At 34.8% G+C, this 26,232-nt stretch overlaps 3 protein-coding genes across 3 annotated transcripts; 2 read left to right on the forward strand and 1 right to left on the reverse strand.

The window, feature by feature from the left end:
• Positions 1-14,670: 14,670 nt before the first annotated feature.
• LOC120186348 (zinc finger protein ZAT9-like) lies at positions 14,671-16,053 on the reverse strand. The gene has a single exon (XM_039190303.1). It carries the CDS (start codon positions 16,051-16,053, stop codon positions 14,671-14,673), a length of 1,383 nt encoding a protein of 460 aa, XP_039046234.1.
• Positions 16,054-18,190: 2,137 nt separating this feature from the next.
• Positions 18,191-21,466, forward strand: LOC120186359. Its single transcript, XM_039190313.1, has 9 exons — positions 18,191-18,504; positions 18,577-18,643; positions 18,735-18,812; positions 19,231-19,283; positions 19,854-19,937; positions 20,780-20,832; positions 20,925-20,989; positions 21,079-21,137; positions 21,215-21,466. Exons 1-9 carry the CDS (start codon positions 18,241-18,243, stop codon positions 21,302-21,304), a joined length of 813 nt encoding a protein of 270 aa, XP_039046244.1. The 5' UTR covers positions 18,191-18,240; the 3' UTR covers positions 21,305-21,466.
• A 540-nt stretch (positions 21,467-22,006) lies between these two features.
• Positions 22,007-23,887, forward strand: LOC120186360 (probable plastid-lipid-associated protein 11, chloroplastic). Its single transcript, XM_039190314.1, has 4 exons — positions 22,007-22,617; positions 22,706-22,771; positions 23,176-23,309; positions 23,591-23,887. The coding sequence occupies exons 1-3, from the start codon at positions 22,097-22,099 to the stop codon at positions 23,273-23,275; spliced, it is 687 nt and encodes a 228-aa protein (XP_039046245.1). The 5' UTR covers positions 22,007-22,096; the 3' UTR covers positions 23,276-23,309; positions 23,591-23,887.
• Positions 23,888-26,232: the final 2,345 nt, after the last annotated feature.

The raw sequence follows: 26,232 nt of genomic DNA on the forward strand, positions 1-26,232 counted from the left end.
TCTTTTTGCATGTCATTTCTTTCGATTAAACTTGCTCCAATTGAATCTTCATATTTTCCATTCAACATCCTCTTCAATGCATCATTCTCTTTTTTAGCTCATAAATGACAAACTTAGTTCTATCTGAGAGTGGTTTATCACACCATCGAAAAACCCACAAGTATTTGTCCTAAAATATGGGAAGCTCAAAAAATCTTCTTCCTATATTCTTATTATTCTTCCAATCAGCCCACATCGAGCATTTCACACCACAATGACACAAGATATCTTGACCATCGTTCCCCCAATTTGTTGTTGAACACACCTTACTCCGACGACCTCTAGACGATGAGTTGCTCCAAGAACCTCCACACGATAAGCGTAGTGATGATGTCATTGTAGACACCCGTTTTTGTCCGGGTTTTTTTTATATATTATTATTATCGTTATTTTTATTTTTATTATTTATTATTATTATATTCATTATCATTATTATTTACATATTTTTGTAGGCCTAATCCCTAAGCCCAACAGCAGATACAAATGAACTGGCCCAATCCCGCAGCAAACCCAGCTAACCCGAGGCCCAGCTCTAGATATGTTCAGCGACCCAGATTGCATTTAGGGTTTTTAAACCCTAAATGCAGTTAACCCTAGCTCAGCCGCCGTTTGGTCTCCCAGCCGCCGCCGCTTGACGTTCCAGCTTCTCAGCCGAGCATCCCCTCGCCGCCGCCGCTCAAGCCGAGCGTACCCTCGCCGACAGCCTCTGACGCCGGCTGCCTGCATCCACAGTGACCGAAGGTCCCTCCATCAATCTATTAACAGTTAAGAACAGCAAAACCAATCAAAAAATATGTATATCATCAACAGTGAACCCATTTAAAAACAAATTAAATCCCGAAAGTTCAGGATTTCACCAGCTACCAAATCAACCCATAATTTCCCTAAGTTCTAGATATCATCATTCAGCAACCACAACAAAAAGGAGAAGAGACAACCATTTTAAAGAGGCATTCGGGTTCAGAGAGGGGGAGGAGAAAAAAACCAAAAAAAAAAAAGAAAAAAAGAAAACCCATTCGAACTGAAAAAAACAGGGATACCGAAACAAAAAAAGAAAAACAAAAGGAAGAAGAGATGGAGAGAGGTATCTCACCGTGGTTCGAGGCCGTGGAAGCCTGAAATTCGTCGTGCTCTTTCTTTCTTTCGAAGGTAATCACCTAGATCTAGGGATTTAGGGTTGGCTTTAGGTCGAGTGGGGTGTTTTTTCGAGTATAGGGGAAGGAGAGGAACATTTTGGGTTCTTTTGACTTCCTCCGGCCACCGGCGTCGCCGTGCGCCGCCGCTCACCACCACGAGCTCTGTCGTGGCTCCCCTCCCCGACGAGGAGAGGTTAAGAGATTTTTAAATCTCTCTCTCTTCTCTGCTTCGGCTGAAAGGAAGCAAATGAGAAAGATGGAATGAGAAAGCTTTAGGCTTATGGATATATATCTCCCACGAAACGACGTAGTTTCAAGGGGGACCAGTCTGTAATTTCATCGTTTGGGTTAACTACACTTTAGGTCCCTTCTCCTTTGTAATGATTTATTTAAGTCATTTAATGAAATTATTATTGTTTTATTTCGAGCCTTTTAGTTTTTAATGATTGCATTTCAGTCATTAATTTATATATTATGTTTGCTGATATTATAATTTGGTTGTGATATTTATATTTATTTCGTATTAGTCACTGTTCATGTTTTATATCATATTTGTCTATATTTGATTCTGGATTTAATATTTTCAAATATTTCAATTTAATCACTGATCCCATGCATTTTATTATCTTTACTGTTATTTGAATTTGGTCACCATATTCGTATATATTCTATTTTAGTCATTGTTTGATGTTTGGTTTAATTACTTTGTGATCTTTTATGTTTCTGTTTATTTCATTTTAGTCCTCTATATTATTTTTGGGTTATCTTCATTTTGATACATGTATTATTTAATATTTGTAATTCGGACTTTGGTTTTTACTGTTTAGTCCCATTAGTTTTTATTTCTTTATTTTGGTCCCTAAATTTCTTTTTCTTCTGTTTTTAACCTATTCAATTTCTGTATTTGCTATTTACTCCCTTAAATTCTTGTATTTACTATTTTAGTACATCAAGTTTCTGTTTTTCTTCCTTTTGATCCTTGTAATTACAAATATTTACCTTTTGATAATCTTATCTTGGTTTATAATATTTTCTTTTTATTTTAGTCATTTATGTATGATTTTATTGCACTTATTATTTGGTTATTTGTATTATGTAAATAATGTTTTTAATTTCATTTAATGTAAATATTTTATCTTGTATTTTCAATTACATTTATTTTCATTATATTTTGATCCCTGTATGAAATATTCGACTATATTTTCAAGAACACGTATGCATAGAATGGGCGTGGGAAGTACCACTTGGTCGAAGTGGTACGATCCGATACGGCATTTTAACGACATAGGAACTTGCAACAAGTCGAGTATATTTTACTAATTAATTTATTTTAATAATGCAATGTGTGTTTTTTAATTTAGTATTTATTTCATTTTTATTTGAATGCAAACGTTAATTTCATTTATATTCGATTTGCATATTTATCAATGAGGGAATATTCTTTTATTAACTAGAAATAGTCGAGTTAGCTTTCCTGATGGGAGGATTACTAATTTCGATATTTCTTTTCGAGAAGAATTTTCTGTAATTAATTTATTCGAAGCAAATTGATTAAATTTCAATAAAAGGATCACATCTTAATTTTATATTCGATTTGTAATTTCTACCATTACGACAATGTGTAAGCGACACAGTACCAGTTTTTGGGCGTTGTGGGGTGTTAATCCTTCCCTACACGTAACCGATTCCCGAATCCATTTAATCGAATCTTTGGTGACGCATACCAAATTTTGTCTTATAAAATGATTTTTTTTAAATTGTTTTAAAAGACGTTTTTTAGGTATTCGACCTACCTAACCTAAAGGTCGATGGCGACTCTATTCAATTTATTCCAAATTAATTCCAAAATCACCAAATTTTCCAAAATTAAAGTCGTAATCGTTTTTTTAATAATATTAAATTGTTTTTATAAAAAAATGGTTATGACAACTTGGCGACTCTGCTGGGGACTTTTTTTAGAGAGTCAAGCTGTAGGTCGCTTACATATTGTCGTTGTGGTCGAAATTATGAGTTCGAGTCTTTAGTTAATCTATGATCCGTTTATTGAAGTTTTTAATTGCTTCATTTTTTATTTGTCATACTAACATTTGATTTTTTTTATTTCAGATCGGTCCAAGTTTTTTGTCGTGTTTTTCTTTTCTGTTTTGAGTCAAAGGTAGGTACGTTCCTCCTCACACACATCACTCGCATTGGCATAACATAAGCTCTGGACACGAGCTTCGATCCAAATTAGTTGGGGTGAATGCTTTACTCTCGTAAGAATTTATTCTTCGTATGAGTTTTAGCAAATAACCCAGGGGATACATACCTTATACCTTCGTAGGGATTTATTCCTCGTACGGGTATAAGACAGTGAATCCCCTCGAATTGAACCCGTTCCGTTTGAAACCTGTAATGGGTGAGGATAGAGGGTCTAGCAGCCCAAGGGGGCACCGACATCAAGGACAATTCGAGTCCCTTTTTTTCCGTTAGAGCCGAAACCATGCATATAGTGAACCGTAGAATGGTCACCCTAGGTATAGCTATATCGAACCTCTGTCCGTCAGTAGGTACCTAAAATAGGTGTACACAAAGGAGGAATATTTCTAAACCCTTACCTTTTGTTTTAAGTTTGTAGAATATATTTATTCTTTTAGAATAAAAGCATGCGAACTAGATACCATGCGGTTAGGATTATTTTCTTGAAATTAAATCATTTTTGGGTAGATAGCATGTCCGGGTAGGATTGTTATTTAATTGAAAGCATGTTTGGGTAGATATCATGACGGGGTAGGTGTTATATTCATCTCTGAATAACATTTTTATCCGTATAAATTATTCTACATGTATTAACTCGTTTTTCTCTTTTTGTTTTTACACCTTAACTTATTTTATTTTGTTTGTCATTTTTCATCCTTCTTTGCATTGCGTTGCATCGTCATGCTATAATATGAAAATGTTGATCCGCAAGGGGATATCCGAGAGAAAATTTTCACAAGAAGAGATAAAAGTTTTCAATCGAGCGATCGCATACACAGACATGCATCGAGGGCTAAAAAGAAGTCCAGAGTACAAGAATGAGATTTTCTCGAAGATCGTGCATCATTCGAGACTGATATGATAATCCATTGATCTAAGGAGTAATCCAGCAGTAGATTCTCATCCACAATTATTCCATCGTTAACCATCAGGGAGTGAAGCACAAACTTCAGCATAGCCGAGGTATTGATGGAGTTAGTTTACAGAGCATTGAGGGGCATCAGTTCCAAGTACAAAGATCCGAGACGAAGCAGTGAGCTCGGAGATCGTGCATCATTCGGTACTGAGATGATGATCCACTGATTCAAGGAGTAATCTAGCAGTGGAGTCTTATCTACAATCATTTCATCGCTAGTTATCAAAGAGCGACACACCGACCTCACTACCACCGAGGCATTAACGGAGTCAGATTACAGAGCGCTTGAGGGGCATCATTATTGAGGACGAAGATCCGATATGAAGCAGTGATCCATTCCAGGCTCACCATCTAAGCGAAGATATGTTTGTAAATTGGACTGTCTTGTAATGTGAAAACTTTTATTTCTGGTGAAGACTATTCTATGATATTCATCGTTGGGGGTCAACATTTTTCCATCTGCATTTGCATCTTTTTATTTTGCATATATATTTTATTTTTAAGCATTTTCATATGCATCATTCATAAAAACATGAGATCAATTTGTGGAGAAGTCAGTGGAAGTGATCCTGATCACGTGACCATATTGAGAATATAAGCAAGAAGCTGAAATCAACACGATAGAAGCTTGTTCGATTGAGTCTTCCAGGATGGTTCGAGGAAAGAGTCATCGTTCCCTGAGGTCTACGATGTTGATTCAGTACACAATTTCCACCTAAGAAGCTCCAGACATTCCACTGAGAACTGCAAGGCACTAAAGCACAAAATCCATAATCTGATTTATTCAGGGGTATCCTAATGCTAAGCCAGAGAAGTCATTGCATCAATCACTTGCATCCATAGAGTTTGTTTTGTTTGAACTCGTTTTTGTTCTTTCTTCAATATTTGCTTAAATATTTTTAATCTTTGATGACTGAAATGATGCTACTTTCTAAGGTTAAATAATTGAACAAATTTTAATCTTTAGTTCTTTGAATATCGAATGAATTACATATTCTTTTAATTCTTCAAGAATTATAGATTTTTGACATATGGCAAGATTAGACCTATTTTATCCTGTCTAAAACCCTAAAATAAAATCTCTCAATTTTTACCCGAAATAATTCCTGGTCACTACCAAATAACCAATTTTTGACATTCTATCTCTTTGAGACCTTGAAATATTCTTTTCGACCTTGAAACATTCCCTCTCTTTGAGACCTTGAAATATTCTTTCCACCTTGAAAAACTGTATTTATTTTTTTGAGACACAAAAGTCATACCCATACCTTTCTTTGAGCCAATAAAGTCACCATCGTCTTCTTAGACGTAAAACCAACATTTTCTACCAATAAAACCTACAGACATTGAGTACAAGATGTTCACTTGAACATAAACCTTCCTACAAAGAAGACACAGTGTGGGACATCTCGCATCAATTTTCTGAAGACGAGCATGAGCAATTGAGACATGTTGAGAGCAAGAAGCGAAGAGAAAAATAGAATTATTTCAAAATAATTTTATCATGCATTAATTACATTTTTTTCATGTGAATAAAAATTAATCCTGAAAAATCTATCCCCCTGGGGATACCTCTTTCGCAAGGACTTCTGTGTATGAGATGATGAACGGCTTTCTTTCTTTATCCCTTCACAAAAGGAGAAAATATATCCCTTGTGTCCCCATTTGAGCCTGAATGATATTTTCTTCTGATTCAACCCTAATCAAGGATCACCCTCCATATTGGGGGGCAAGTTGGAGGAAATCTGCTCGTATGAGTGAAGACCATTGATCCAGATAAGATACCAAAAGGTGAACCAAATACATAGTGCAAAGATCATATTAAAGCGAAGAGAAAAGAAGAGCAAAGAGCAAAGAGAAAAATCAAAGCAAAAATCAAAGAAAAAGCAAAGAACAAAAAAAGGGACAAAGAGCACAGACAAAGAGTCTCTCGACTCAAATGACGCATTGAGCGTCAAACCATGAGATTGATCAAGCACAATCATTCTTGAATCACTTTACTCGAAGATCATAGAGCATCCAGAAAAAATGAACACATGCGAGCAGATCCAAATTGAGCAAGACAAAAGTGAAGGCTTCAGAACGAATTGATCATTGGTTCAATAACCCTATAACACTTTTTTGGGCCTATTTATCCCTTTCTTTCATAACCGTGAACCATGGCCTATATTACGTGCCTAAAAAGTCTCTTCTAATCATACATGGATTTCTAAACAGAAGAGACTATCCTCAGATTGCATTCCGCCCATCATGATTAATCTTTTATTTACAAAAAGGTTTTCTAAAATCTTTAATGCATGATAGAGAAAAATAACAAAGGGGGGTTCAAGACGTAAATTCTGAGTAACGTCTTGAAACCAAAGGAGGATTCGAGTTGAAAACCTGAAAAGGCGTCTCGAATATGAATACTGTGCAACTATTGCATAAGAGGCAATCACACAAATCCCTTGATAAGGCGTTACACAACCCGGATAAGAACATGAGAGTTGGGAGTCCGAGAACACTTCCAATAAATGAGTACAGAAGCTACTCCATCAGACCAGTGAACATCAGATAAATGAGAACACTATACTTTTGACCAAAAATAACCACTTGAGACATTTTATCCTCTTGTCACTTAAACCATTCCTCAAAGATAACCTTGATCTTGACATTTGTCAAATAGCTATAATTTATTGAAGAATTAACAGTGTAATTAATTCTTTGATATATAATGAACTCTTGTTTTAGGATTTGTCAATTGTGAAACCTTGAAAGGGGTAATATTTTCAAAATCTTTGATTAAACATTTTTAAAACTCTTTTGATAGATATTTTCATACTTTTGAAAATACAAGAAGAAGAAAAACGTTTTTCAAACAAGATAATCTCTCTGGAGGCATATATTGGAATTCAACGAAGATCCCTCTGAAGCTCAAGATTGAAGCTGGGGCAAGAAAAGACAAGTTTTTGGGGAAATTTTGATGGGGCAAGGAAAATAAATTGTCTCAGTTTGAGGTTTGCAAGAGTACACCTGGTGGAAATAAAGACAAAATAAATCAAAGATAGAGTGAAGAATGCTCTCGTAACTATTCTCCTTCCAAATCGAGAAAGCATATATCAATGCATACATACATCAACACATATATACATATTACATGAGTTTGCATCGTTGTATCAAACATTTATCATCATGTGCATTAAAGACATTTATCTCATCACTTGAGGACAAATTCAATAAAAAAATCAAATAAATTTCATCTTGACATCCATCATAACATCCAAGATAGTCAGTCAAAAATACATCATTTTGATCTCTCAGGAAATCAAAGCTCAGAAATGACCAGATATCTCTAACTTGAAGAAGCAATGATTTGACTTCTTGAAGTCAACAATCAAGACATTTCCTCAACATACAGGAACAAGAAGACTATCTATCACCTTTGAGGTTTTTTTATTGAAGTAAAATTCAGTCTCACATGAGACATTTTTCCGCAAATTTTGAGATTTTCTAAAAACAAATTTTGTCTCGCTTGAGACAATTCCTTTTAAAACAAATTTCGTCTCATTTGAGACATTTTTCCATTAAGATACAAAATTTGAATTTGTTTCACAAAGTTGATCTCATTTGAGATCGTGTTTATTTCAAAACAAATTTCGTCTCGCTTGAGACATTTTTCCACAAATTTTGAGAATTTTAAAACAAATTGCGTCTCGCTTGAGACATTTTTCCTTTGAGATACAAATTTTGAATTTGATTCACTTAAAACAAAATTAACCTCACCTTAGATTGTTGTTTCTTTCAAAACAAATTTTGTCTCGCTTGAGACCTTTTCCCTTTGAAATCCAAATTTCGAATTTGTTTCACATTAAACAAAGTTGACATCTCTTGAGATCGTTTTCTCAAAAACAAACTTTGTCTCGCTTGAGACAATTTCTCTAAAAACAAATTTTGTCTCATTTGAGACTATATCTTAAAGCAAATTTCGTCTCGCTTGAGACATCATTTTCTCTCATAATACAAATTTCAAGGTTGTTGTACTTAAAGCAAAATTAATATCACTTGAGATTTTCAAAGCTGATTTGTCTCGCACGAGACAGTTTTCCCTTTAAACGAATCCTGAAATTGTTTCATTTGAAACAAAATAAACACTTTTGAAAACACCTTTGAGATTATTTCCATATAAACAAAATCGACAATCTTTGAATCTTTTAAAACAAAGTTTTGTCTCTCTTGAGACAATTTTGTGAAAAAAATCTTTGAGATTGTTTCTTTTGAAAAAAATCTTTGAGTCTATTTCTTTTGAAGCAAAGTTTTGTCTCTCTTAAGACAATTTCGTGAAAAATCTTTGAGTCTGAAACAAAGTTTTGTCTCTTGAGACAATTTTGTGAAAAAAAAATCTTTGAGATTGTTTCTTTTGAAACAAAAATCTTTGAGTTTGTTTCTTTGGAAACAAAATTTTGTCTTTTAAGATAATTTCTTTTGAAACAAAAATCTTTGAGTCTGTTTCTTTGGAAACAAAATTTTGTCTCTCTTAAGATATTTTCTTTTGAAAAAAAATCTTTGAATCTGTTTCTCTTAAAATGAATTTTGTATCTCTTGAGACAGTTTCTCTTGAAGTAAATCTTTGAATATGTTCATTTTGAAAATCTTTGAGTTTGTTTCTCTTACCAAAATCATCTTTGAGTCTATTTCTTTAAAAACATATGTTATCTCTCTTAAGACAGTTTCTAATGAAAAACTAACTTTCGAGGTTGTTTCATTTGAAACAAATTTGGTCTTACTTAAGATGTAATCCATCTTTGAGTCTGTTTCTTTTGAAACAAAATTTTATCTCTTAAAGGCAATTCCTTTTGAAAAAATCATTGAGTTTGTTTCCTTTGAAACAAAATTTTGTCTCTCGAGACAACTTCTTTTGAAAATACCCACCTTTGAGATCGTTTCTATTAAAACAAATTTTGTCTCGCATGAGACAGTTTCCTTTCAATGACATCTTTGAGTCGTTTCCCTTCAAACAAATTTTGTCTCTTGAAACATTTTCTCTTAAAAACAAGATCATCTTTGAGTTTGTTTCTCTGGAAACAGGGTTTTATCCCTTAAAACAGTTTCTTTTGAAGAAAAATCTGAGTCTGTTTCTTTGGAAACAAAATTTTGTCTCAATAAGATACAATTTTCTGAAAAACAAAGTTTTGGCTCTTATGACAATGTCTTTTCAAAAAAAAAATCATTGAATCTCTTTCTTTGGAAACAAAATTTTGTTTCTCTCGAGACAGTTTCTTTGAGAAAAATCTTTGCGTTTGTTTCTTTGGAAAACAAAATTTACCATCATTGAATTTGTTTCCCTTGAAACAAAACAAACATCTTTGAGATCGTTTCCCTTGAAATGAATTTTGTCTCATTTGAGACAGTTTCCCATGAAACACAGATATTTGAGAACTTTTCCCTTAAAAACAAATTTTGTCTCGCTTGAGACAATTCCCTTTAAACGTCATCTTTTGAGTTGTTTCATTTGAAATGAATTTTGTCTCTTTCGAGACAGTTGCTTTTGAAACACATTATCTTTGAGCTTGTTTTTCTTGAAACAAATCTTTGAGTCTGTTTCTTTTGAAACAAATCTTTAATTTGGTTTCTCTTGAAACCATAACTCCTAAAGATGGCCAGAACTCTTCATCACGTATGAGCCGTGTCATTCCCAGACCAGATCTCCTCATCACGTAGGAGCCATGTCAAACATAGATAACCAGCCGTCCTCATCACGTAGGAACCGTGTTATCACCTTTAGATGGCCAGAACTCTTCATCACGTATGAGCCGTATCATTCCCCGACCAGACTTCTTCATCACGTAGGAACCGCGTTAACCTTAAAACGACCCGAACTCTTCATCACGTATGAGCAGTGTCGTCCCCAACAACCAAAATTATCCAATTTCTAAGGGAGAGAGCCAGACAAAAACGTGATGTCTTTTCATCTTTGCCCTATTCTTGTTAACACAAGAATGCGCAAAGAGGGGCAGCTGTAGACACCCGTTTTTGTCCGGGTTTTTTTTATATATTATTATTATCGTTATTTTTATTATTATTATTTATTATTATTATATTCATTATCATTATTATTTACATATTTTTGTAGGCCTAATCCCTAAGCCCAACAGCAGATACAAATGAACTGGCCCAATCCCGCAGCAAACCCAGCTAACCCGAGGCCCAGCTCTAGACATGTTCAGCAACCCAGATTGCATTTAGGGTTTTTAAACCCTAAATGCAGTTAACCCTAGCTCAACCGCCGTTTGGTCTCCCAGCCGCCGCCGCTTGACGTTCCAGCTTCTCAGCCGAGCATCCCCTCGCCGCCGCCGCTCAAGCCGAGCGTACCCTCGCCGACAGCCTCTGACGCCGGCTGCCTGCATCCACAGTGACCGAAGGTCCCTCCATCAATCTATTAACAGTTAAGAACAGCAAAAAAATCAAAATATGTATCATCAAGTGAACCCATTTAAAACAAATTAAATCCCGAAAGTTCAGGATTTCACCAGCTACCAAATCACCCATAATTTCCCTAAGTTCTAGATATCATCATTCAGCAACCACAACAAAAAGGAGAGAGGCAACCATTTTAAAAGAGGCATTCAGGTTCAGAGAGGGGGAGGAGAAAAAAACCAAAAAAAAAAAGAAAAAAGAAAACCCATTCGAACTGAAAAAAACAGGGATACCGAAACAAAAAAAGAAAAACAAAAGGAAGAAGAGATGGAGAGAGGTATCTCACCGTGGTCCGAGGCCGTGGAAGCCTGAAATTCGTCGTGCTCTTTCTTTCTTTCGAAGGTAATCACCTAGATCTAGGGATTTAGGGTTGGCTTTAGGTCGAGTGGGGTGTTTTTTCGAGGTATAGGGGAAGGAGAGGAACATTTTGGTTCTTTTGACTTCCTCCGGCCACCGGCGTCGCCGTACGCCGCCGCTCACACCACGAGCTCTGTCGTGGCTCCCCTCCCCGACGAGGAGAGGTTGATTTTTAAATCTCTCTCTCTTCTCTCTGCTTCGGCTGAAAGGAAGCAAATGAAAAGATGGAATGAGAAAGCTTTAGGCTTATGGATATATATCTCCCACGAAACGACGTAGTTTCAAGGGGGACCAGTCTGTAATTTCATCGTTTGGGTTAACTACACTTTAGGTCTCTCCTTTGTAATGATTTTTTAAGTCATTTAATGAAATATTATTGTTTTATTTCGAGCCTTTTAGTTTTTAATGATTGCATTTCAGTCATTAATTTATATATTTGTTTGCTGATATTATAATTTGGTTGTGATATTTATATTTATTTCGTATTAGTCACTGTTCATGTTTTATATATCATATTTGTCTATATTGATTCTGGATTTAATATTTTCAAATATTCAATTTAATCACTGATCCCATGCATTTATCTTTACTGTTATTTGAATTTGGTCACCATATTCGTATATATTCTATTTAGTCATTGTTTGATGTTTGGTTTAATTACTTTGTGATCTTTTATGTTCTGTTTATTTCATTTTAGTCCTCTATATTATTTTGGGTTATCTTCATTTTGATACATGTATTATTAATATTTGTAATTCGGACTTTGGTTTTTACTGTTTAGTCCCATTAGTTTATTTCTTTATTTGGTCCCTAAATTTCTTTTCTTTCTATTTTTAACCTATTCAATTCTGTATTTGCTATTTACTCCCTTAAATTTGTATTTACTATTTTAGTACATCAAGTTTCTGTTTTTCTTCCTTTTGATCCTTGTAATTACAAATATTTACCTTTTGATAATCTTATCTTGGTTTATAATATTTTCTTTTATTTAGTCATTTATGTATGATTATTGCACTTATATTTGGTTATTTGTATTATGTAAATAATGTTTTAATTTCATTTAATGTAATATTTATCTTGTTTTCAATTACATTTATTTTCATTATATTTTGATCCCTGTATGAAATATCGACTATATTTTCAAGAACACGTATGCATAGAATGGGCGTGGGAAGTACCACTTGGTCGAAGTGGTACGATCCGATACGGCATTTTAACGACATAGGAACTTGCAACAAGTCGAGTATATTTTACTAATTAATTATTTTAATAATGCAATGTGTGTTTTTAATTTAGTATTTATTTCATTTTTATTTGAATGCAAACGTTAATTTCATTTATATTCGATTTGCATATTTATCAATGAGGGAATATTCTTTTATTAACTAGAAATAGTCGAGTTAGCTTTCCTGATGGGAGGATTACTAATTTCGATATTTCTTTTCGAGTTAAAGAATTTTCTAATTAATTTATTCGAAGCAAATTGATTAAATTTCAATAAAAGGATCACATCTTAATTTTATATTCGATTTGTAATTTCTACCATTACGACAATGTGTAAGCGACACAGTACCAGTTTTTGGGCGTTGTGGGGTGTTAATTCTTCCCTACACGTAACCGATTCCCGAATCCATTTAATCGAATCTTTGGTGACGCATACCAAATTTTGTCTTATAAAATGATTTTTTTAAATTGTTTTAAAAGACGTTTTTTAGGTATTCGACCTACCTAACCTAAAGGTCGATGGCGACTCTATTCAATTTATTCCAAATTAATTCCAAAATCACCAAATTTTCCAAAATTAAAGTCGTAATCGTTTTTTTAATAATATTAAATTATTTTTATAAAAAAATGGTTATGACAGTCATATTATAAGCACGATTACGAGTCACACTCTTCAACAATGCCATTATAAAATAGTGAAAAACAATGGTTAAAGAATGCAATTTCGGGGTTTTGATTTAAAATTAGAAAATTCAAATAAGATAAAAAAAGTTGAGTACTTTAGGGTTTTCAAATGATAAGAACAAAATAAAAGAAAAGAAAAAAATGAAATTGAAAACCCTTACCTGCCTGGATATGACGATGAAGAGTCTGGGATGAAAGAAAGGGAGATGAAGAAATGGGGATGCTTACGATCGTGGAATGATTATTAATTTTAGGTTTTGTTATATAACCCGTGTAATTGTTAACATAAAAAAAAGATTTTTTTGTGTTATTGTCACATCAGCATGTTTACATGTCAGTAAAAAAGCTTTGTTGGCAACAGTTGGAATCCACATCAGCTGAAACTAATGGTCTTGTTAGTCAACACGATCAAATGTATATATTGATGAAATTAAACAACTTTAAGGACCAAATTGATACGAAAATACGATAAGGACTAAATTGATAAATTTGATCTACTACAGGAGCAACTCTGACCCTTAAGCCATATAATGCATAGAATAATAAATTATAAAAATAGTTTTAGTGTATAAAATTTAAATTGAACATTCAATCTCACAAATAAATCTTAACCCATTTAAAAAATTAACCCATAAAATTATCGATTATTATTCACTTACCAAAATCAAAATATTATAATTTAAAACTCATAAAAGTAAAAATAACTCATCATTTATTTAAAAGAAAACCCATGATACTATAAGCTTATAACCCAAATCTAATTAAATTATCGGGTCTGATTTGGTCCAAACCCAAAATATTAAAAGTAGAAAAAAGTTATTTAAAACATAATTAAAATAAAATATTATTAACTCCCCAAACCCCTTATTCTTCTTCTTCTATCGCGTGCTTGAGTGAGAGAGAGGAGGCAGAAACATAAAGGCAGAGCAAAAAAAAGAGAAAATTGGATTTAATTTTAAAAAAATCATCTATTTTCTTGTTAATTTTTTAAGTTCTTAAACATACTTTGGTTTCTACTTCGATTCCTACCATAAATACCCATTTTTTTTCTCAAAATTTTGCATGTTACACTAAAAGAAAAACAGGAAGGAAGAAGCTGTTAAAGCAAAAAGCAAGAAACAATATGTTCATGTACTTATTCAGTTGGGCTATTTTTTCTTTTATTTTGAATGATTGAATACTTGATCTTGACTTGGTATGTTGTTGACATGGTGTAACGGAAAAAACGGCAGTAGCGATCGGCTGTTAACTGTTAAGTTACGGTCGTTATCGACCGTATTAGTGTGAATCCGTTTCACCCCACTATTTTGGTCAATAACGGCGCTTGGACCGCATTATAGCTTTGAATCCCTGGTCCGCTATACTGCAGACTGAACCAAAAACAGTTTCTGTAAATCTCCTTTTTCAAGTTAGACCAAAACATGCCAACATTGATATTTGATAAACTAGTTTAATTAAATTTATAATTGCACTCTGTTTTAGAATATATATACATACAAAATGTGTAAAAAAAGATGAAAAGTAATATAAATGAGGACATTATCATAATTATGCAATTAAGCATTACAAAATATTTAATTAAGAGTCATAGCCAGCATTAGTAGTTGTACCAATCCCAACTTTTTAATTTTGTTCAAATAACCAATCCCAACTTGCAGCCAGGGATGAACCTCCACTCATATTGATGTCCTTTAGTTTTGTTAGCTTCAACTTTCTGTCAGTTTCGTCGTCTGCATTTTGCATAAAACTATTACAATGATCATTTTTGGTTTGATTGTCAACCTGTTGCAGTTGGTGTTGATTATCTTCTTTATCTTTGGCATCACCGCCTCCTAACCATGGCTGTAAATAAATTCCGGTCGAAACGTTGAAACCTAACGGATTATCGTGATTCCGTCGTACAATATCGTGATGCTCAGTTGCTGCAGGAAGATTGAGATCAAGCTTAAGATTGAGTGGCTCGGAATTGTTGATGAACTTCGGCTCCGTTCGATCTTGGAACTGATGGAACTTAGCCAAAGAGGAAGTGTCGGGCGAATTCGAAGTGATCCAATGGCATCTTTTGTGTCCTCCCAATGCTTGTCCTGATGAAAAGACCCGGTGACAGATTGAACATTCGTGTACTTTTGATTTCTTTTTGGGTGCAGAAGCCAATGGAGTGCTGGTTCCTTGATTAAATTGCAAAGATGACAGTGATTTCCTAGGGAAAAACTCTTCGTGTGTGGGAACATCATATGCTTGGCTATCGTCCATACGATCCAGCCGGGCTGCGAAACATCCCTTAACCTTCTTGTGACTAGCTCTATGTCCTCCCAATGCCTGATGAGAATTGAACACTTTCTTGCATGCTTTGCACTCAAACAGCCCTTTGGCAACGCCTTTTGCTTTGTCCATGGCTACCCTACATGCAATAGGAGCAATGAAATGCACTGTGTTTCTTCTTTCCTCTTCTTTGCTGGCCGAAGCACAAGACTCCTCCAGCTCGGTTACGAAAGGATCAACCGCTGCATTCGATAACAGCATTAGGCAATTCGCGAGATCTTCTTCTTCGCTCGACGGCGAAAAGGAGCTGAAATCATCCACGTTAGCTCTAAACGATCTTTTCCTTTTGGACCACCTGCAACCTCGCCTCATTGTGTCATTGTCGCCATCCGAGCCGAGCGAGGACACAAGCGATTCGGCATCGTCGGAGCTACATTTACCGTGCTCGAGAAACGATTTCCAAGACAGGAACTCCTTCCCACAATTCTCACAAACCCTACAGGTCTTTAATCGATCAGGGTTGGTTCGCAACGCGTACATGCGCTTATTGCTAGGTGGAACATTCCTTCCTAATTTATCTTCCCAATCACTTGCATGATCGTCGTCGTCAATGTGGCCACTCTCGTCACCTATTCCATGCGCCCTCATATGCCCACCAAGTGCTCGCCCTGACCCAAATCCCTTCTTGCAAATTCTACAAACGTGCTTAAAGTCCGATTGTTGTTGATCCACAATAAAAGCCATACGAAAGGGAAATAAAATGAAGTAAAAGGCTGAACGAGGAAGGAAGAAGGGTGAGTCGATTGCTCTTGTATAATGAAAGATTGTTGTAAAGTTTGTATGGTGACTTTTTCTTCGGCTTTGTGGTGGTGCTGGTGGCGCCGCCGCCAGTCAATTCAAACGATTACAGTTAACTATTACAAAAACACACACACACACACACACGGAATCCGTACAACCAGTGACTGTGTATTGTGTTTGGTCCATTGGAGTGTGAGAACGATATATAATATAAAGAGGGAAGAGAATGTGGTTTGAGAGGTTAAGAGAGAAAGTGGTTCTAACTGTCATACCCGTTCAATTCCAAGCCAAGAAAAACTATTTCATGCTCCCCTTGTCTCTCGGTTTCTTCTTCCTGCCTTTTTCCACATATTTTGGGTACTCTCTCACGTTTTTATTATTGTTTTTTCTTTCTTTCTTTTAACTACGTGCAACACGGCTTGGCTATAGGAAAATAAGTAGCACATGTTAAACTTGAAAACAATGAATTAAATAAAGTATTATGATCTTAAAAATATATAGATATAGATAGCATGATTTCTTTTATATTATATTGATTTTTTTAGAAACCTTTTATATTATATTGTTGTTGCATGCTTGTGTTAAGACTTAATAAAAAAATGCCCGCGTTAAGATATAATTGCTTTGGATCAATAAAATTATCTAGTGATCTTTGCTAAGTAATAATTTTGTGTTGGTTCATCGATCAAGTCAATAGCATGGACGAATGCATAGGGTACCATGAAGGGCTAAATGAATACTCATTATTTTATATTAGTTATTAAAATATAGTTTAATAAAAAAATAAGAAATTTTACATAACCATAAACTTCTACATCCGTTAAGAGGGGAGAATAATAAAAATATAATGACTTATAGTGATTTAATTTTACCAATAAAATATGCATCTCATATTTTATCGTTGATAGTTTAAACTAAAACAAAATTTGAATATTTAGATAACTAAGTAAAAGAGTATCAATCTAGTCCATGTGTAACACAATGTGTTTGTCATCTCCCAAGGTAATATGTAACACACGATAGATCTAGTTATATCCATCGAGTGTTTGAAGAAACCATAAATGGATCTACAAGGCTTAGTCGTTCTTGTGACCTTTCCATTTTTTGGAAAGCTTCTCATTATAATACCTCCACTTACATTGTTCGTTAAGACTCTTTTAACAAAGAAGTCATTGATGTGAGCTGAAACGACTAGTGGATCATCAGTGGTTTCGTCGAAGACTTAGGAAGACTCCATATCCCTAGAACTGACTTTTTAATCTTCTATGAGTTTGAGCCTTTTTGCAATAGTTTCCATGAGTATTACACGTTGGGGCGTGGCCTTTTGTCAAAGGATGTCGAAAGTTGAGATCCTCCTATGATTACATTAACTATTCTTTCAAGTGGCTTAGGGATGCGCTCGGTTTGGTTTTAAGGATGACAAGTTGAATTAATTGTTTTGTTCTATGGAGCTCATCTTGATTGGTTTTTCTTCATCGTGATGTAATTTTACATTCGTCACACTAAATTGTTGATGATATCAATGTATGTTATGTCGGTTATGAGCGATTCACCCCTTTTAATTTATACGAAGAGCCGTAATCGATTGTTATAAGGGGTACTTAAGACGATAAACAATATTCTTGAGACTTAAAAGGATGAGAGAGAAAAATATAAAGAAAAAGGAGAGAAGAGATCCCCTTCTAGTTATGCCTTAAGACTTGTATACTAACTCATATCACACGCAAGTGTCAGTTAGGTATAAGTGTCAATTGTAGAATAATAATTATCATTTATAGATTAATAAAATCAATTATTTAGACTATCATATGATAGAATTCATCGAAAATATTTTTAACAATAATCAAATAAAAAAATAAACGACTATAATTGTTAATCACACCAAAAGGCTGCAATTATTCCCATATTTTTTTACCCATCCATTTAACCACCAATAACTTTTTGGGGATTTGGTAAATAATCGAGAGGCATTGTGTAAAACTAGACCGACAAATCGGGTTGTTTTACTTGGCATGACCCGAATTTATAACGGGCCCTTCAAGTCCAAAATGGAGCATTCCGGGATTGGTAGACCCTCGATTCTAAAACCAATTTGGGCAGGAGACGCAGCGAAACAATACCATCTCCCCCATGGCAACGGTATCTGGATCACCCGAAGATAGCCCAAATCCTAATCCACCACCAACGCCGCCTCAGCCTCCGCCCCGCGATCCCCCTTCTAAAACCGAATCGCATCTTCCTGAACAATTCACTCCATGGATCGATTACGCTGTGGAGCAAGCTGTTCTCTACCAGAAAATCATCGATGGGAATGTTAACGCCACAATCGAAGTTTCTAGATCTCGGCTTTCAGAAATTCGCTCCACTTCCTCTGCTCATTTTAATCAAACCATCGTACGCTTCTCTTTTCTTTTTTGAGCTGATAATTAGAACGGATAATTTATATCTCTCTCTTTTAATTGCTAGGATTCACTTAAAGATGTCAAATCGCTACTTGATGTTTACGAGAACTTGGCATTTAAAAACACTAAAGGTCTGCTCCATCTACGGATTCAGTACATGCACATTCTGTTCGTATATAGGAGAATCAATTTTTAGCTTAAATGTTTCACATTTTGTTGCAGAGGGAATTATCAGTGCAGCTTCAAATCCATTGATCACGGGCGGTGCTGCTGTTGGCTTGGGATTTCTGGTACTTAAAAGTATGGTTCTATAATATTTTTAGCCAGTTTCTGCATTCATAGATGTATACACAACAGTTGATTCAATTAAATCCATCTCTACCCTTTTTTTACATGCTGAAAATGATGCTACCATGTGATTTTATGCTCTAATGAATATGCATAACGTGTTATTCATAGAAACTTGGTCTTTCTATGTCGTAGTGCTGTTCTTTCATGGCCAATTTTAATGATTAGTTCAAGTTTTTTGCAATAGTGAAGAGGTCTTGATTAAGTTGTTGCTTAGCTTACTTTCAGGTTTATGATTCCTAGGCTTGCATATCTATAATTCCTTAAATGACATGTTAAGCAATTCTCTTCAACTTCTTACTTACGTTGTTTTATCCTGGATCTACAACTTGAACCTAATTGATATTGTTTTGTAATTTTCAATGTGCAGGGCCAAGACGTTTACTATATTACAAGGCCTTGCGCCTTTTTCAGAGTGAAGACGTAACATAAATACTGTTCTCTTTATAAGTTATTATTTATGGAGTCCCCTGTCTGTCCTCACTACCTGATTTTTGTTGGTGGATTTATTTAGATTTATAAATACATATACAGAATTTGGATTTTAGAAGACCCACTACTTATTTTCAATTTGGAATTTAGAAGAGGACAGGAATGAGATTTCAAGGTGCATGCAAAGATTTAAGTTTTCAACAGTAGAAGGTAGTAGAATTGTGAAATGTCAAGGGAAAGTTGGAATAGCCTGTTGTCGTAATGTTGGAGAAGCTTTAATAGCTTCTTATGTTCCCATTCCGTACAGCTTGACTGTCTCCCAAAGAAGGAACTATTGCTCTGCCTTTTGAAACTTCTGTTTCTTTTTGCACATCATGGCCCATGCAGTGATATTTTTATCAGTTTTTTTCTGTTTATAACACAATCACTCAGGTCAGAAAGTATTTTTCTTAATTTTATTAGACTATTTTGGAAAAAAAAGAAACCAGTTTGTAGGCTGTGCTCATTAAAATTCTTTATCGGTTTAAAGCGCTATTATAATCCTACTGTTTGGTCTTGCAGTCCATGATATTCAAAGCTGATACTAGAGTGAAGGAGCTGAGACAGTCAATTGATCGCCTTAAGGCTGAAAGTGAGAAGTTGGAGGTAACATTTTCCCCATTTGATCATACGAATATCGACAAGTATTCTATAATCATGTGATAGTTGTTTCATGCTTTAATTAAATTAGACATCTGTTCATGTACGTTTTCTAGCACTCGTGCATTGTTTAGCATACCTACTTCCGCTTTTAGTTTTGTTTTATAGGCTATTCTAGGTGATGTAAAATTTAGATTTTCTATTTTTTTTTCCTGATATCCCCACAAACAGGTTATTTCCAAAAATTAGGATTTTGAACTTCAAAGCAAACTTGGCTTCCTCTGGTTTGTGCTGGTCGTTTAAATAGCATGGTTCTCTTCTTTTTAATGAAATGCACTTATCCAGAAACTACATGTTTTATGCATGTGTGTTTGTCAATGGAAGAGAACTTTTATGCTTCGTTTTAGCTTATTCTAGAGTTCTTCTATGTTAAACACATAAGTAATATTTTTTTCTTTATTTAATAATAATCAGAAGTTAAGAATGAAATGTTGATGAAAACAGAGAATTCACCATCTCAAAAGGTATACTTGAGCTGTTTTAGCTAGTACTTTAGGTTGTGTGTTCAATGGAATTTTGTAATCCCCAGGATTGTAAAAATATTTAAATTGCCGAACTGACTTTTCGAACAGTTTTTATCCGACCAAGTGTTGATCTGGTGATGCCTATAGCTACTTCAAAAGTTTCTTGTTCTTAATAGACATCCTGGAAATACATTGAGATGTAGTTACTAGACGGTAAAATTTTAACGTTATATGAGAATATCACTAGAAACTGTGTACTACATGGAAACTATAGTTCCTTTGATCAAACATTTGTGAAATATGTTTCATAATTGATGTTTCCAGCGGAGTGCATCGGTAGCTGAAGAAGAGCTGATCCGTGGCAGGACAAAACTCAGGTTTGTAATTTCAAAGGAAGTGCAGTGGAATGTTAACCACAGCTTCTTGAGTCTAATTTTTCTCATTCAGAACATATTCAATTTTGTTTCAGGCAAGCAGGCAAGCAGATCCGAAGTGTAATTCAGTCAGCTTATAAGATTGAAAGACAAGCAGCAGGTATTCAAGCACTTTCTCTCAATTAGGTTCATTAAATTGTTTTTCAGCATTAATGTGGCTGAGAAAAATCCCTCTATGTATTGCGTCAGGATTAAAGGATGCCCTTGGAGAACTTCCAAGCAGAGAAGCATCTCAATTTAGGTCGCAGGTAAGCTATCTGGATATGAATAAATGGACCCGTTTTTTTAAAATGTATTTGTTGATTGTGATATAATGAATGTTTAGGTATCCAAACTTGCTTCTGAGGCGAAGCGAGAACGGAATACGTTGGCAAAGGAGGTTTCAAAAATTAGTAATCATGGAATTGCAGTTTGAGGAATCCTTTGTCCCTGCTGTTTTGTTAAGTTCACATGACAACACAAGATGTTTTGAGTGAATACATTTTGTTATTAAAATTTTAATTGGAGCCTGGTGATTGCAATTGTGATGTTTGCACATCAGGGAACATGTATAAAATAAACAAACATCCATTCTCAAGGTTTGAACTTTCCTTCAATTTCAATAGTAACAGTAGAAGAAATAGAGAAAATAGGATCAAAGAATATAGAAAGGTTTCAGTAAGGAACACTGAACCTAGAGAGGAAAATAGCCGCAGCCAAAGGTTTTAACAAGTCTCATCTCTTGGTTATCCTAATCTATTTATGTTAGTATATCTGTAATATAAGTAAAATAAAATTCAACAATATCTTCAAGCGATCCCCTTGGCATGGTGTTTTAATAACTTCATTCATTTCTGGTTCATAACATTTGGTTTCTTAACTTTCTGGTCTTGAAGTTTTGGTCCATTATTTGAAAAATGAAATTGTATTAAATTCACTGTTACCATTACAGTACCTGCTGCGGATGTATCGTTTTTGTTCTAATATTGTTATGTTTTGGTTAATCGGTTCTAGTTTGTCGATATTGTTTGTTATCTTTTTCAAATATATACATTTTTGTACTTTAATTTCTAATTTATTAAAATATACAGTAATATATATATATATATTAAGACAGTCACTTGTTTAGTTTATCTCCCAAAGTCCGACTTGAACCACCAATTCCATTTGGTTTCTCAACTGTTTTTTTCAATCAGCCAAGAAATAAATAAAAAAATCCGGCAACGCCATGACCGTGACAGTCGCAGCTCTCACCATATCATCTCCTCCGAGTGTCTCCAGCAAACTAAAACGACGATCCCGTTATGATCCAAACTCCTTTTATGCCAAACCACATCATTTTCGCCTTCCTATAATCACATGCTCCTCCCTCACCGCCCAATCGCAATCCGCCAGACGACACCTCCTCAATCTCATCTCCGATCAAGACCGGGGCCTCAAAACCCAAAACGACACCACAAAACGCGATTCAATCATCAAAGCCATCGATGACATGGCTGTCCTGGGCCGCGACACGGTCACCACTGGCGTCTCCCTCTCAGCCACGTGGCGGCTCCTTTGGACCACCGAGAAAGAGCAGCTCTTCATAATAGAGAAGGCTTACCTGTTCGGTACTCAAGCCGGCGACGTTTTGCAGGTCATTGACGTCCAGAACAAGACTCTCAACAACGTGATTACCTTCCCCCCTGACGGAGTTTTCTTTGTTCGCTCTAGCATTGAGGTTGCGTCGTCTCAGAGAGTGAATTTCAAGTGATTGCTTCTTTGGCTCAAACTAATTTTAGTTATTGCTCTTTTCATCTCGCTTAAATATTTGGTCAAATTTGATTGGACCTTTTAGGTTTACGAGCGCTGTTCTCAGGGGGAAAAACTGGGAGATCCCATTGCCTCCATTTGGGCAGGGTTGGTTAGTACTTGTATCTTCTTCTCTTTTTTTTTTTTTTTTTTTTTTTTTTTTTTTTTGAGAAATCTATTATTATGTGTGATCTAAACTTTTGGTTTTTAATTTCTTGTTTGTTTTACTGCAATAAATAGTTTTAGGTCTTGGTTTGCATTTGGAAATCTGGGTTCCAAGTTTAGCATTAGCTAAATTATGTCCATTCCTCCTTGATGTTTTTTCTTGAATTGCAATTCCATAGAAACATGTTTACTACTGATGTTTTCAAGTTTCATTGTTCATCCAACAGGAACATTTCATTGTGCTTTATGAAAAATTGTTATGGGCTCATCTCTCTGTCAGACTGTCATATAATTTCCTGTTCTTTCTGACGAAGCAAACAAATATTTTACTGTTCTTAAGATTCTGTATAGGTTTGAGACTGTCTACCTTGATGACGAGATTCGAGTTGTGAAGGATATCAGGGATGATTATTTAGTTGTCGAGCGTGCTCCATATAACTGGAAAGAATAAAGTTGAAGGACTTTGTCTCTCATTATAATCAAATGTGAGCTTACTAAGGTATTATTTACTTGAAAGTTTAGTTATTTCTTCCTTTTGTCTGACAATTTTTTTAAATTTTTCTCGTGTGGCTTGATTTGAGTGTTTGAGGACAGCAAGGGCTAAAAGTGAGTAAGAAATTGTGACCAAAAGGAGCAAAAACAGAAATAAAGCTATGCTTATTTCATTTCTTTTCTTGCTGTGTTACATCAGTATGCACATATAAAATACTTGAGGAAATTGCATAGTAAGTTATCGGTAAAGGATTTTCCAATTATTTTTCAGCAGGTGAACGTTGCATGGATTGGCTTCTGCTTCCGAATATTTATCTGCAGAATTCATGTCCTCTTCACTGTTGTGCCGGTGACAAACAATGACACGCAGTGTGTATTTAACAAAACATATATGGTTTATGTGAATATTTTCCAGAGTTGAAGCACAAAATCGGAGCACAGCCTTATACGAGCTGATTACTACTTGCTTCCAAGTTAATGCTTGAGAGTCCATTTTGTATTATTTTTGCTTCATGCACATAGGATTAAATTGAATTGATTGACTAGGTTCAAGAATTTTCATTTCCACTCATATTTCTTTTCCTTTAATTAGACATCATGGTTTCACACTTGCTTTACACGCTATTCTACTTGTTGAAATCTCAAATGTTTGAAGCCTACACTCTGATTGCTTATTTTTTGTCTCACTCATTTGTCACACCGTTTCTTACAACATCAACCGAATCGATTGTGTCAACCTCAATCATCATCCGAACCCACTGACACACCAGCAACCACCACATCATCATTTAAAACCACCTACACCATCATCTGAACCCACATACTACTCCTAAACACCTATCGACTGCATTGACCCCACAACCGTTCTCATCGTTATCTTACGTGACATCATCCACGACCCAATATCTACAAAGAGAGAGAATCATATAGGAGGAGAAGTCAAATACGAAGAAGAAACGTAATGAAGAAAAGAGGACCATAGGCATTGGCAGACTTTCGGTGACCCAAGTTTTATTTAGCAGGTCGCGTAAAGAAGAGGATCACGTAGAAAGCCAGCTGAAAGCATGCAGTAGATTACCTTACAATTACACGGATAGTCTAACATTTTCCTTAGTTAGCCGCTACCATTTGAGAAGTCGACCTTCCGGGAGCATTAAGCACATTGACCAAGAGTATTTAATTTACATGGCCTTACTCTCATTGTATGTTTTTGTCGCTTCCTGGACATGACCTTACAGTCAGTAGACCGTACGATCCAAATGGCTTCACAAAAGCTAACTTTAAATCACTTGCTACATTTTAAAGACATGAAGTTGGTGGGTCGATTTAACATATTTTTGAAACATCTTTTCTTTCTACACTTTAAGCATGTACCTAGTGGCTGTCCACTCAGACCTTTATTTGCTATTCGTGGGATTGCTGTTTAAACGTATTATAGCACGTGTATGCAAAGAGGGAGTCTTTGGGTGTGGTTGTATGCAACGATAAATTTTTATATTCTTTATTCATAATTTAATTTCATACCGTCTAATTTTGTAACGATATACAGAGACGAGCATAAGTCAAGTTTTTAATCAATCTGACCTCATTTGATAAAAATATGTCTACAATATGATTGAATCAAAATTTAAGATGGTTTCATTCGATTTAAACCTTGTTATCCTTTAAGATAAAACTTACACTCGACTTGACACAAATATATATAATTTTTAATTTTATTCTATTAAATAAAAACTAATTGAGAAAAAGTAATATAGAATGTTATTATTATAATTTTTTTAAAATATATAAATTATAATATTTTTATTCTTTTTAGATTCTATTTTTTTCACACTAAACTATAATCCGATTCGATCTAAATTTATACTCTAAAAAAATCACTAATCCTCAATTTAAAAAAAAATCAATAGGTTCAAGTTAGGTTGAAACTCGTTAAATCCATATCTCATCACTCTAGTTACAAACTTTCTAAATATTGTGTATACTAGTTAGTATCCTGATATGAATTTTTGTATATATCCATGCGTGTATGAAGAACAGTATCTTCATGAACTCAACATGCATCCATCAACCTGCACTAAAATATGTTGACTTAGATACCTGCAAATTTGTTTATCTATTTATGTGATGTAAATACCCCGAATGATTTATCAACATGCGCCCGTTGCCTTTTGGGCTTGAGGGCGCAACCATGATATGCCGAAAACACAGAGAGTCAAATTAGAGTGGGGGATTTTGTATGGTTATCTTTGCCTATTAGCCTTACGATGTTGTACACTTGGTTAACAACATAAAAATTTTAAATAGGATGGAGTACAAATAAAATTTCATAATAGACATCATCCGTAAAATAAATAATTAATAAAAAAAACTCAAATTTCAAGGTGGACACCACTAATAAAATAAAAAACTAATCGAAAAAAAAATCGAATTTTAAGGTGCATACATACTCACCCTTATCAAACTGTGTCTCCGACACTGCTCTTGATCTATCCAACAATTGCATATAAACGAAATAAGAGATAACAGTGAAGATCTTTTATAGCGACAATGTTTTTTTTCTTCTGTACCGACACTGATAATTTATATAAGAGAAAATGCGAGAAAGATACGAGAAGTGGAATTGGAGAGTGAATTAAAAGTTGAAACAATGACACGTGGAGGACAAGCAGTCTCTAAGATATTTGAGTTGCAACAGACAATACTACAGCAGATTAGATTTATGGCGGCGTTTTACGCTATACTCGCGACACAGAAAAAACGCCACCAGAAACACCACTAGTGCAAGCACCACAACTTTTAGTGTCGTTTTTTAGATAAAAAGCCACAATAGGTTTAATTATTTAGCGGCGTTTTATTGCTATAAACGCCGCTAATTGTCATGTATGTAGTGCATTTTTTGCCACAAACGCCACT

The sequence above is a fragment of the Hibiscus syriacus genome, unplaced genomic scaffold (assembly GCF_006381635.1).
Source record: "Hibiscus syriacus cultivar Baekdansim isolate YM2019G1 unplaced genomic scaffold, ASM638163v2 tig00113337_pilon, whole genome shotgun sequence".
NCBI lineage: Eukaryota > Viridiplantae > Streptophyta > Magnoliopsida > Malvales > Malvaceae > Hibiscus > Hibiscus syriacus.